The 14484-nt window shown below is 38.1% G+C and overlaps 1 protein-coding gene across 3 annotated transcripts in view; it reads left to right on the plus strand.

Moving 5' to 3' along the window:
• rab27b (RAB27B, member RAS oncogene family) overlaps nt 1-14484 on the plus strand; it is a 77513-nt gene continuing 63029 nt past the window's right edge. Inside the window, exon 1 of one of the 3 annotated variants that reach the window (XM_079834175.1) lies at nt 1-247. In XM_079834175.1, the coding sequence (XP_079690301.1) occupies nt 246-247 (2 nt within the window). In that variant the 5' untranslated portion in view covers nt 1-245. The remainder of the gene's footprint in view (nt 248-14484) is intronic. The other 2 variants (XR_013817844.1, XM_079834176.1) reach the window with 2 other exon arrangements.

Here is a 14484-nt window from a genome sequence, read left to right on the forward strand (position 1 = left end):
GCGCGCCGCCGCGGGGCTGGAAACTGTGTTCGGGCTGCTACATACCCCATCCGAGAGCGCGCAAGAGCCTCATGCACACTCGTTACACTTGAGTAGGTATGCTTTAGTGTTTGAGCATTTAACTGAGCAGATTCCCTTTCGAATGAGGCGCGGTTAGAGCGGAATAAACGGCGGTGGGTTTGATGAGGATGAGGATGAAGAGCGCGAGACACCTGTGATTACATTCAGCAGCATCAGCCACTGAGATGTGAGTAAATCCCCAGTGTTAACTCGTCTCATGGTCAATATCATGTCTGCTGCTGCTGTGGATCCGAGAGGTCGGTGTCGTGTGTGTGTGTGTGTGTGTGTGTGTGTGTGTGTGTGGCGGAAGCCTGAGTCACCAGAAACACACACACTGCGCAGTACCACAACTTGATCACAACAATTGTGTACATGAGTGATGTTTCCATCATATAAGTCTGAACCATGGTGCTATAATGGGTTTTAGAATGGTAATAGCAGATTTTGGGCATTTACCAGAGTATTACCATGTTTTTAGGCCATTTACTATGATGGTAGCTGTAGTCATGTCTCTAACAAGCTTGTTTTCATTGACAAAAAAGTACTTAAATTGTGTTTTTTGGACATAAAGTACCATGTAAAGTCCATCATATCACCATGGTAATAGCATCTAGAAGCCTGATAAGGTTTTATGTTGTTTCCATGGTTTCGCTCAAAAGGTAGTCTAGTGTAGATCTGGCAACTAAAATGTTGTACTAGGTTTTTTAAACCCACATGGATTGATCAATCACCAGTAATCTGTGACTGTAAACACACTATCGAGTCATATAAGTTTGTTTTTGCCACAATTCTAGGATGTGGTGGGTGGTTGCCAGGGTGTTGCTAGGTGGATGCTTTTTTGCATGTTGCTATGAAGTTGTCAGGTGGTTTCTAGCTAGTTTCTACCTGGTCCAAGTCTGTAAATTTAAACTTGGCATGAAATTAAAAATCACATATCTGCATATATAATTCTCCCATGCTTGCATATGTTTCATTTTCATTTTGACCTGGTAATGTTAAATTAAAATGTCATTACTTGCGTATTCAGGACTTTTCCAAATTATTTAGTGCGCTTAAACTCCGCCCCTGCAAACTTGTATCAATTTGCATCCACTTATGAATGCCACGCCCACATTTCAACATCCAATCAGCAACTGATGAACCAAGTCCTGCCCTACATTTTTCTTTTTTGATAATCTTCTACACTTTCGATCTCTTTATGAACATTTCGAAGCGTCAGATTTTTGGAAGATGAACAAAAGTCTTATGGGTTTGGACTGAAATGAGAGTGATTGATGACAGAATTTTTATTTTTATTTAAACACTCCCTTTTAACAGTTGTATCGATTACATCATTACACCAGTAGGTGGCGGCAAGTGACATTTATTTGTTATTTAATTGTTCATTCAAAAAACACTGATTCATCCAGTAATGAAACAAGTGACGTCTTTATGAGTGAGTCATTGAATCATTCATTCAAGAGATTCGTTCAAAAACATTGATTCATCCAGTAATGAAACAAGTGACGTCTTTATGAGTGAGTCATTGAATCATTCATTCAAGAGATTTGTTCAAAAACACTGATTCATCCAGTAATGAAACAAGTGACGTCTTTATGAGTGAGTCGTTGAATCATTCATTCAAGAGATTCGTTCAAAAATGCTGATTCAAAAGATTTGTTTAAAAACGCTGATTCATCCAGTAATGAAACAAGTGAAGTCCTTATGAGTGAGTCATTGAATTATTCATTCAAGAGATTTGTTTAAAAACACTGATTCATCCATTAATGAAACAAGTGACGTCTTTATGAGTGAGTCATTGAATCATTCACTCAAGAGATTTGTTCAAAAACACTGATTCATCCATTAATGAAACAAGTGAAGTCTTTATGAGTGAGTCATTGATTCATTCACTCAAGAGATTCACTCAAAAACACTGATTCATCCAGTAATGAAACAAGTGACGTCTTTATGAGTGAGTCATTGAATCATTCATTCAAGAGATTCGTTCAAAAACATTGATTCATCCAGTAATGAAACAAGTGACGTCTTTATGAGTGAGTCATTGAATCATTCATTCAAGAGATTTGTTCAAAAACACTGATTCATCCAGTAATGAAACAAGTGACGTCTTTATGAGTGAGTCGTTGAATCATTCATTCAAGAGATTCGTTCAAAAATGCTGATTCAAAAGATTTGTTTAAAAACGCTGATTCATCCAGTAATGAAACAAGTGAAGTCCTTATGAGTGAGTCATTGAATTATTCATTCAAGAGATTTGTTCAAAAACACTGATTCATCCAGTAATGAAACAAGTGAAGTCTTTATGAGTGAGTCATTGAATTATTCATTCAAGAGATTTGTTCAAAAACACTGATTCATCCAGTAATGAAACAAGTGAAGTCTTTATGAGTGAGTCGTTGAATCATTCATTCAAGAGATTTGTTCAAAAATGCTGATTCAAAAGATTTGTTTAAAAACGCTGATTCATCCAGTAATGAAACAAGTGAAGTCCTTATGAGTGAGTCATTGAATCATTCACTCAAGAGATTTGTTCAAAAACACTGATTCATCCAGTAATGAACAAGTGAAGTCTTTATGAGTGAGTCATTGAATCATTCACTCAAGAGATTTGTTCAAAAACACTGATTCATCCAGTAATGAAACAAGTGAAGTCTTTATGAGTGAGTCATTGAATCATTCACTCAAGAGATTTGTTCAAAAACACTGATTCATCCATTAATGAAACAAGTGAAGTCTTTATGAGTGAGTCATTGAATCATTCACTCAAGAGATTTGTTCAAAAATGCTGATTCAAAAGATTTGTTCAAAAATGCTGATTCATCCAGTAATGAATTCAGTTCAAACACTTTTTTTTAAAAACATTTAATTAAGATCAATTAAACCTAATAAATAGACTGCGGCAATTAACATTTTGTCAGAACCTCATTATTTAGATGTCTGTTCAGAACCATGATCTCTATTTGAAAAAAAAAAAATGTTGATTCTCAATTTATTTAGAATCATGCAGTTTTGTCCATTAGTGTTTAATTGAGCATTTTCCAGTATATTTCAGGAGCCTTGGATGTTTTTCAGGTTAGTTTGCCTCGTGTCGTTCCTCACACAGAGAGTCGAGCGGCGTGTGAAAATGGTCCAAACCAGAGAAATGTGATTTTTACAGAGAAGTTCCCATGTGTGATGCTCGGCTCCGGAACAGAAGGAAAAGCTTGATGCTTGGATATTACTAACAGAACCTCTTATTGAGCGTGTTGCACTGTCGTTATTGATCTTCTGAAGGGCTATAATAGACACAACACGGGTGTCAAACGCTCATTGATTTCAGTCACTTCAGAGCTGTGGAAATAGAGCGCTTCAGTATTAAACCTCTGTAAAACCTTCATGCTCAAAGCTATCGATAAGATGATGAAGTCAGTGATCGCTCATAGAGAAGAAGCCAAATGAATGTGGAGGAGGCGGAGTCTAATTAGGAGCGTCGTCTAGCACTGATGGTGTTTTAAACACTCATTACACTCATCACGACATGTGATGCGTTTCAGTGTTTGAGAATCATTTTCAATCGACCACATTTAAAAAAACGATTAATCGAAAAATATTTTTTTTTGCCCAGCCCTAGTCAGGGTGTTGCTATGGTTTGGTTACTATGGGTACTGTTTGTTTTGATGGTGCTGTTATGGAGATGCTAGGGTGTTGTTTGTGGTTGTCAGGGTGTTGCTATATGGTTTGGTTACTATGGGTACTGTTTGTTTTTAGGGTTCTCTTTATGCAGTTGCTAGGGTGTTGTGTGGCAGGGCATTGCTATATGGTTTGGTTACTATGGGTACTGTTTGTGTTGATGGTGCTGTTATGGAGATGCTAGGGTGTTGTTTGTGGTTGTCAGGGTGTTGCTATATGGTTTGGTTACTATGGGTACTGTTTGTTTTGATGGTGCTGTTATGGAGATACTAGGGTGTTGTTTGTGGTTGTCAGGGTGTTTCTATATTATTTAGTTACTATGGGTACTGTTTGTTTTTAGAGATCTTTTTATGCAGTTGCTAGGGTGTTGTTTGTGGTTGTCACTTGTCAGGGTGTTGCTATATGGTTTGGTTACTATGGGTACTGTTTGTTTTTAGGGTTCTCTTTATGCAGTTGCTAGGGTGTTGTGTGGCAGGGCATTGCTATATGGTTTGGTTACTATGGGTACTGTTTGTGTTGATGGTGCTGTTATGGAGATGCTAGGGTGTTGTTTGTGGTTGTCAGGGTGTTGCTATATGGTTTGGTTACTATGGGTACTGTTTGTTTTGATGGTGCTGTTATGGAGATACTAGGGTGTTGTTTGTGGTTGTCAGGGTGTTGCTATATGATTTGGTTACTATGGGTACTGTTTGTTTTGATGGTGCAGTTATGGAGATGCTAGGGTATTGTTTGTGGTTGTCAGGGTGTTTCTATATTATTTAGTTACTATGGGTACTGTTTGTTTTTAGAGATCTTTTTATGCAGTTGCTAGGGTGTTGTTTGTGGTTGTCACTTGTCAGGGTGTTGCTATATGGTTTGGTTACTATGGGAACTGTTTGTTTTGATGGTGCTGTTATGGAGATACTAGGGTGTTGTTTGTGGTTGTCAGGGTGTTGCTATATGATTTGGTTACTATGGGTACTGTTTGTTTTGATGGTGCAGTTATGGAGATGCTAGGGTATTGTTTGTGGTTGTCAGGGTGTTTCTATATTATTTAGTTACTATGGGTACTGTTTGTTTTTAGAGATCTTTTTATGCAGTTGCTAGGGTGTTGTTTGTGGTTGTCACTTGTCAGGGTGTTGCTATATGGTTTGGTTACTATGGGAACTGTTTGTTTTGATGGTGCTGTTATGGAGATGCTAGGGTGTTATTTGTGGTTGTCAGGGTGTTGCTATATGGTTTGGTTACTATGGGTACTGTTTGTTTTGATGGTGCTGTTATGCAGTTGCTAGGGTGTTGTGTGGCAGGGCATTGCTATATGGTTTGGTTACTATGGGTACTGTTTGTTTTGATGGTGCTGTTATGGAGATACTAGGGTGTTGTTTGTGGTTGTCAGGGTGTTGCTATATGGTTTGGTTACTATGGGTACTGTTTGTTTTGATGGTGCTGTTATGGAGATACTAGGGTGTTGTTTGTGGTTGTCAGGGTGTTGCTATATGATTTGGTTACTATGGGTACTGTTTGTTTTGATGGTGCAGTTATGGAGATGCTAGGGTGTTGTTTGTGGTTGTCAGGGTGTTTCTATATTATTTAGTTACTATGGGTACTGTTTGTTTTTAGAGATCTTTTTATGCAGTTGCTAGGGTGTTGTTTGTGGTTGTCACTTGTCAGGGTGTTGCTATATGGTTTGGTTACTATGGGTACTGTTTGTTTTGACGGTGCTGTTATGCAGTTGCTAGGGTGTTGTTTTGTGGTTGTCAGGGTGTTGCTATTTGATTTAGTTACTATGGGTACTGTTTGTTTATAGAGTTCTTTTTATGCAGTTGCTGGGGTGTTATTTGTGGTTGTCAGGGTGTTGCTATATGGTTTGGTTACTATGGGAACTGTTTGTTTTGTTGGTGCTGTTATGGAGATACTAGGGTGTTGTTTGTGGTTGACAGGGTGTTGCTATGGTTTGGTTCCTATGGGAACTGTTTGTTTTGATGGTGCTGTTATGGAGATGCTAGGCTGTTGTTTGTGTGGTTGTCAGGGTGTTGCTATACAGTTACTGTGGTTATTAGTTGTTTTTTTGTGCTGTTATAGAGTTACTAACTTTTTTTTGGCAAATTTCCAGGGCATTGCTGTATGTTTACTTTGGGTACTATTTGTTTTTAGCTTGATGTTATGCAGTTGCTAGTGGCGTCTTACCAACCAAACCGTCTTAATCTAGACAATTCAGTGGCTAAAATCAAATGCTGCCCAATTTTGTTCTTCTTAGTGATCATCCCCTGTCCCATTACTGAAGTAAATGCCTTTTCATGCAAAGTTTAAGGACATCAGCTGTTACCCATATTCAATTTATTTTTAGTTCAGCGTCTCAGGATCTTCAGAGTTTGTTTGAAATCCAGGAAGTGTTTCAAAGCTATTTCTCTTTTTTATGTGTTTTTGATGTGCCATGCCGTTGTATATCATGACAGAAATCATCCGGCGCTGAATATGAATCAGCTGTCGGAGCGACTGTTTAATTAGGACGGCACGCGGTAATTCTCACTGCTGTAAATCCTGAGGGCCGCTGCCTTTTATCACACAAATGAGTCAATAAAACATTCTGCCGTAAAATTGAGGAATCATAAGCGCCTGAATTAAATGTGTTAATTAATTTGGACAGACTTCTGTTATTTTGATCTTTTTATTGTGGATGACGTTTGGCTGGGTTGTTGACATTTTGAGATGGAATAATATGAATTGCATTCATCGTAAAGTTGAATATGATTTCAACTCATTGCTCAGTTTGTTAAAACCAGCATGAATTGCATTTACAGTAAAGCAGTAGTAACGTGAGAATAGTAACCTTGCCTGTTCAAACTTACATCCAGTATTTGAACTACTGTCATGTCCATTTCAAGTGTTAAATTAAAACTAAGAACATAAAACACATTTTTGTTACTTAAAATAAGCATTAAAGGTGCACTATGTAAGTTTTCCGTCCCCTAGAAATCGCCTATTCAAAACAAAGGCGTAGTTTGATGACGACGCGTTTGAGCGTAGGGACTTCATTTGGGGTTGGTGATTGGCACAAATATCGATTTCGATCTTGATTCAGTATCAATTCATATGTATATAGCCTACTGTACATATAAAGGAAAAATAAGTTTGCCTTTTTTAGCACTATTTTAAACTTTTCTTGGGTGAAATTATATTAGCTTGCATTCATTAATATTCACTTGTATGTGCTTATAATAGTATCATTAAAAATATTAGGATGCAAGTTAACGTTTTAAAATTTCACATATAAAGAAATCTAGTGTTTGATCATGTCTAAATATGTATTTAAATGCAAAACCTAAAAATAAGTAAGCAGTTATGGTCTGCAATACTTTTTTGAGCAACCAGAGATGCATGTATATTTATTAAAGAGCCATATAAGCACCTATAGTGGGTAAACCATGGCATTATAAATTAAATGTATTATTTTTCCAGCCACATAATGACTCTATTTTGCCTCTTTGCATTGGAATTCTCTATTTTAACCTTAATTACTGCACTAATTGTAATATAAATAAGAAAAATATTAGAAGAAAAATATTTTAATTCATTAAATGGTCAGTAATAGGGATCGACCGATATGGATTTTTTAGTGCCGATACCGATTTTTTTTTCATCAGCCTTAGCCGATGAGCGATACGGGCGGCCGATTTTCTTGAGCCGATATTTGGAGCCGATACTGCTTTTGCTCCCTCAATTTATCATAAAAATGACACAATGATCATGATGATAACAATTTAAAATTTACAATTTAAAAAAGGAACATTTATTGAACTAAAAAAAATATATTTAACAAATAGTAAAAACAGGTGAGGTAGAACAAGAAGAAAAAAAGAGTTCAGTGGTGAAAATAAATTCTGAAAATAAATATTTAAGCATAAATAAAATAATTACACTATTTGCACTCAGTATCAATAAGCAAGCAGCATAATAAAGTGTACACTGACTGTACCATACTTCATTTTAAAACTATTTACAACCTAGTCATTTAATGGTTACACTCTAAAAACTAACCCAGCAATTAGGTTGTTTTGACCCAGCAGTTGGGTTAAATATTTGCTTAAAACAACCCAATCGCTGGGTTAGTCCATATTCAACCCAACTTGGGTTATTTTTAACCCAGCATTTTTTAGAGTGTAGGTGCACTTAACTTAATCTCTTGTAGAGCAACACCAGCGGCAATTCAGGAAAAAATCTCCCAATGCTCCACGTGAAACTTCAGTCTTTCCACCTTTTTACCATCGTGTCAATTCTCAATTGATTTTGATTAATATGCGCGAGGGAGAGCAAGAGAGTTTGAAGACGGTGAGAGCTGCCCTGTGGACGCCTGTCTGGAAATAATGCAGGGAAAAAAATATCGGCGAACGCAGCAGCCTTGAATCGGCCGATACATGTAAAAATCACAAATAACGGCCGATATATCGGTTTAACACTAGTCAGTAATGGACCATAATTATTGCACAAATAGTAAGCCTATTTCTGCAGCTGAACGAATACGCTGCGTGTTTTAAATAGCGTTAAAAAGAGAGAAAAGAATAACGACACGCAATATGTGGCGGCCGCTGTTGATTCTGTGGCGCAGTGCCACAAATCAGTCTATGTGTGGGAAAACACCGTAGGAGTTAAAACGAAATCGGAATTGAGAGGAAGAGAAACTAATATTCACTGGATGGTCATATACCTTTTCACCACTAGATGGGGGAAAATATCACCGTGTAGCTTTAAAGGGGTGGTAAACCACGATTTCACTATTCTAACTTTAGCTAGCGTGTAATGTTGCTGCTTGAGCATAAACAACATCTGCAAAGTTACAACGTTCAAAGTTTAAAGCAAAGGGAGATATTTGCTTTTAAAGAAATCAGTTTCTAAGAACTACAGCAAACGGCCAGTAGGCGACTACACACATTCCTCCAGGGCTTGCTGACATCACCAGGCTCAATATTTACATAAACCCCTCCTCCGAGAATATTAAATAAGGGGGGGTGAGGCCATTTTGTATCGCGGCGCTGTTGTGGTATAAGTTAGTTAGGCTGGAGTGTTGTTGCCGCGATGCCGAGGAAACGCTGTTATTTTCATCCGGATTGCAGGTCTGGGGCACTTGCTCTGTTCAGCCTTCATAGGGACGGGGGTGCGTTGCAGAGCGTTTAACATACAACATGTTATATGCACATGTGTTTGAGTCAGCGGGGAATCAGGCGCGCGCAGGGCTCCCTGCAGAGGAGATCTAACATCTAAGCACATCTAACAGAGGAAAACATCCACCGTCTTCACGATTTCAATGCCAGATTTGCACAACGTCAGCTGCGTGAAAAAAACACTGCCGGTGCGTGGATGCACGACGCGCGCGCTGCACATTTCACGGAGGACAACTTCCACAAACTTCGCGAGTTCAATACAGGATATGCACAACGGCTTGTCCTGAAAGCTGGATTTACAAACAGAAGCTGTTTACGGGCCACAACCTGTAAGTCTGATTTATTTTTCATTGATGTGTTTTCCTGTAATAGGTTAATTGTACGTTGTAGCAAGGAAGTAAACAGATGACAGCGCTGTTCTGCAAACCAGTCTGTTAAATGCTCATTCATACTTAACGATATCCGACGAACACCTAACGTTACAAACACTAACGTTAAAATCTCAACAGCGAACCTGGCATTAGTGTAAATGATTCTTTGATTAGAGCTTTTATGTATTGTTTATCTACAGGCATGCTAAACATGGTTCTGTGTGTGATTTGGCTAACTTACTAAAGTCAGTGCTTAGTGTTCGTTTTGGGTTAACGTTAGTTCTTGCGACAGATATTTGGCTATAATCGTTCTAAAAATACAAAAGTTAAAGTGCCATTCAGTAGCGATCACTATAGATCCGCAGTCTTTACTCTTGAGGACTGAACAGCTTCTGCTCGATCATCTTCACTCAAATGTTCTGGGTCTGATTCGAGCTCATATGGTTTTATTGACGCCGTTGTTTCTAATACTGAACAGCCTCCGGTAAGGGGCGTGACGTTTCCGACGTGCACTGCGGTTAGCGAATCACAACACACTGGGCCAGCTAACCAATCAGAGCCCACTGCGTATTTTTGAGGGACTGGCTTCATACAACCCGGAAACCATCAGACCGTTTTACAAGGAGGGACAGAGCAGTGTAGAATAAAGGTCAAATATATGACAAATAAGGCATTTTTTTTTAAACGAAGCATGAACACATGTTACAGTGCAGCCCACAAACACAGCCAAGCCTTCAAAAGAATGTGTTTTACCACCCCTTTAACACTTACTTTAAGTTCAGGTTGTTGCCAAGGCAGCATTTCTCATTTTCCTTCAATAATTAAAACTACATTTACATTTAATCATTTAGCAGATGCTTTTATACAAAGCGACTTACAAATAAGGCAAACAATTAAAGCAATCGCTTCAACAAAAGAGCAACAATATGTAAGTGCCAGTTAGTCTAGCAAAGTACACGTAGAAAAAAGTAGAATAGAATAGTAAGTGTTAGGACTAATGGGTGAAGTGTTGATGAAAGATATGCGTCCTCGGCCGTTTCTTGAAGATGGCTAAAGACACAACAGCTCGGGTTGGGTTCGGCGGGTCATTCCACCAGCAGGAAGCAGTCCAGGTAAAGGTGTGTGAAAGGGATTTTGTGCGTCTTTGGGATGGCCGTTCACTTGCACACACAACGCCTGAAGCAGTGAGTGTAGGTGCAGAGCCACTGGTTGTTCTGTAGGCAAACATCAGTGCCTTGAATCTGAAGCGAGCAGCAATTATCCACCAGTGCCAGTTGATGAGGTGTGATGTGCGCTCTCTTCAGCTCATTAAAGAGCACTCTCACTGCTGCTTTCTGCATCAGGCCTGCCAAGAGTGCATTACAATAGTCCAGTCTGGAGAGAACAAGAGCTTGGACAAGGAGTTGTGTAGCATGATCTGATCGGAAGGGAAATCTTCCTAGTGTTGGAGAACGCTAATCTGCAGGACCAGCAGTTTTAGCAGTGTGATCTGTGAAGTTTAAATGATCATCAATCACAACGCCAAGGTTCCTGGCAGTCCTGGACAGAGTTATGGTTGAAACCGTAGCTTCATCGGAATGGTCCAAAACTTGGTGACTTTATTGGTACTTGGTATATGAACACCCAAACAAATTGGGGACAGGATTTGTAAAAAAAAGTGGTCGTAAAAAAAAAAAATTAGTCACACTCAGGACCGTCGGGTCAAAAATGACCCCCTTAGGAAATGAATGGGAAATATTTAATTTTTTTAAATATTTTTTTTGGCATTTTTGTGTGCATACAATCTACAAATCAGCCAGTATGCAGAAAACAAGGACTCAACAGTGAAGGAGTGAATCTCTAAAACATCAAGAGTGCAAAACAGACAAAAAAACTCACACACACACACACACACACACACACACACACACACACACACACACACACACACACACACACACACACACACACACACACACACACACACACACACACACACACACACACACACACACACACACACACACACACACACACACACACACACACACACACACACACACACACACACAAAGACACAATTAGCTTTTGGAATGGCACGCGTTAATTTGTGTGTGCGCGTGTGTTTTTGTGTGTATACGCGTGTGTGTGTGTGAGTTTTTTTGTCTGTTTTGCACTCTTGATGTTTTAGAGAATTCTGGAAAATTTTCCCCCCAGAAATCAAGGAAAAATATGTCATTTTCCTTAGTAAAAGCATCTTGATTTAAGAATGTTTAGATATCTGGACTGGAAAAAAGACAGAAATACCAAGTAGGAAAAGCATTTTTTGCAGTGTGGTTTTTTGCAAGGAACCGGCCCCTGTGTGTGTCCACAACACTGAATCTGGCCCCCTTTTAAAATAGTTTGGCCCCCCCTGATCTATATCCCCCCTGACAGTAGATTAGCTTGTGATGGGATATTTAACCATATCTGAACTTTCACCAACTAAAAAGTTTTAATGGGTGAAATGTAAATATTATTAGTGAGTTAGAACTCTATTCTTATTTAAATTAACGAGTGCTCTATTTAGATCACCACAGGTAAAACCACACTGCAAAAAATGCTTTTCTTACTTGATATTTCTGTCTTTTTTCCAGTCCAGATATCTACAAATTCTTAAATCAAGATGCTTTTACTAAGGAAAATTACATATTTTTCCTTGATTTCTGGGGGGAAATTTTTTTCCAGAATTCTCTAAAACATCAAGAGTGCAAAACAGACAAAAAAACTCTCACACACACACACTTATACACACAAAAACACACGCGCGCACACAAATTAACGCGTGCCATTCCAAAAGCTAATTGTGTTTTTGTGTGTGTGTGTGTGAGTTTTTTTGTCTGTTTTGCACTCTTGATGTTTTAGAGATTCACTCCTTCACTGTTGAGTCCTTGTTTTCTGCATCCTGGCTGATTTGTAGATTGTATGCACACAAAAATGCAAAAAAAAAAAATTTCCTAAGGGGGTCATTTTTGACCCGACGGTCCTGAGTGTGACAAATTTTTTTTTTACGACCACTTTTTTTTACAAATCCTGTCCCCAATTTTTTTGGGTGTTCATATACCAAGTACCAATAAAGTCACCAAGTTTTGGACCATTCCGATGAAGCTACGGTTTTTAACATTTTTTATTTAAAAAAATTCGGGTCAGAAATGACCGAAGAGCCCCAGAGGGTTAATGGATGAGGGTGACATCCACCTAGAAAATCAACCCATCCCATCTGATAATTGAAAAAACTTTTAAATTTGAGCATCTTTAAACCTGGTAGAAGAGTTATCCGTGTGTGACGAGCAGTTAAAGAAAGAGAGAAGAAAGATCATCAAGAACTTGTGCATCTTCTCCCTCCTCTGCAGCACAGCACGTCTCTTTGCTCGCCGGGTAATTATCTCAGGTCTGCCTGCTGCGCCCCACCGCAGGGGTCAGAGGTCACAGGGCTCACCAGCTGCTGAGGAAGAGCCGCCCGCTGGGCGCATTACCTGCGCGCCAGGAACCCCAATAAGTTCTCAATAAGACACACTGACTGATCTCCATTTTAAACCCCTTCGGACTAAAGTCCCAGTGTAATAAAAAGTGTTAAATATTGTAAATGATATAACAAACGTCTCGTGATTTTGGGGATGGAAAAACAGGAATTGCGGTGCAGCCTAATGCGATTATTAATCATCAAAAGTCTTATCATTTCATTAAATAAATGCAGGCGCAAAACGCAGCACTGTTGCACATTCTACAGGCTCTTGCTTTATAAGCAGTTCATAATCAAAGAAAACCGTGCATTTATGCCAATAGATTGCTTGCGATCTACTGTTAATGAGTTATGACAATGTTAACTTTATGGTATTTTTATATCTCATGTCTATTGCAGTCTGCAATAGTAAAGCTAAAGCCCTATTCGCACGGGATTAGTATTATCTGGGGACTGTATCACGATATAATGTTTCATATCGATCGATACGATAATATTGAGATTTATATGACCTATTTAAAATAAGGACCAGGAGAAAAATATTTTACATTTAATCATTTTTATTTTAAATTTAACCTTCCTCAGATTATAATCCACTCAGTTATAAAGCCAGAAATGTCAACACAACCATGGAAAACTCTCAAATAGTTAAAATAGAAACAAGTCTAAAATCACACTTAACACTAGAACCACCTCGATGGCAGTTTTTCAAATGTACATAAAAGATTTTCAATAAAATATCCAAGTCTCCAAGTCACTGACTTTTTCTAAAATTGTGTTATTTACAATCCCCTGTTGTTAGAAATTGTTTAGATAAAACCAGATTTAAAAACGGGGCATTTATACCTATAAGCGCCAGCGGGTCAAATTTCCCCCTATATAAATCCTTTATTTTCATGCTGTGTTTGAGCAACGCTTCGGCTTACTGTAAACAGCCACACAAGGCACGGTCAAATTAAGATGTTTTAGCCTATTTATAAATGTTCAAACTGTGGATTAATTATACATTTTTGTTTAGCTATTTTTTTATTGTGTAATTGTTTGCTACTGTGTTGCTATTTATTCAAGTCTGCCCGTTTCCTGAAAAAATATATTTCCGATCTATAATGTAATGAATAAAACAATTTTCATGATTACAGCAATATTGGTGTTGTTCTCTTATTCAAATTATAAATTATATAGGCTATACAAATTAATAATTAATTAGGTGAAACTGTGCGTTTAGATTTGTCGTTGCACATGCAGTGCGGTGGGTTACTATAATCGCTCTTTATTGTCTATTTAGGGTATTTTAGTAATTTAAATAACATGGGTTTATCTTAATATGAAATTAATGACATTTTATTATAATATTACACCACCCAAATATGTATTTATTTCCCTCAGATTCTCGTTGTCATTGCAGGCTGATTTAGCCTATTCACCAAAAAGTGATTAGTGTAACCTGCTTAAAATAGCACAAAACAACGGGACAAAAACATAGTTGATGACTAAAAATAATCATTTCAGGACTCTATACATTACTTTGTGAAGACAGTGGCATAATACAATGATATATTACGTTTTTTAGCCGTTTCAAAACAGTAATCATCTGTATGGGTAAATTTTACCCGCTGGCGGTTTTAGGTATACAGCGACCTCTGGCGGTTCTAGTGTTAATTATCTCAACTTTAAAGGGTTGGTTCACCCAAAAATGTAAATTCTGTCATTAATGACTTACCCTCATGTCATTCGACACCCGTCAGACCTCCGTTCATCTTCA

Source organism: Gobio gobio (genome assembly GCF_949357685.1).
Source record: "Gobio gobio genome assembly, chromosome: 14".
NCBI classification, from domain to species: Eukaryota; Metazoa; Chordata; class Actinopteri; order Cypriniformes; family Gobionidae; genus Gobio; species Gobio gobio.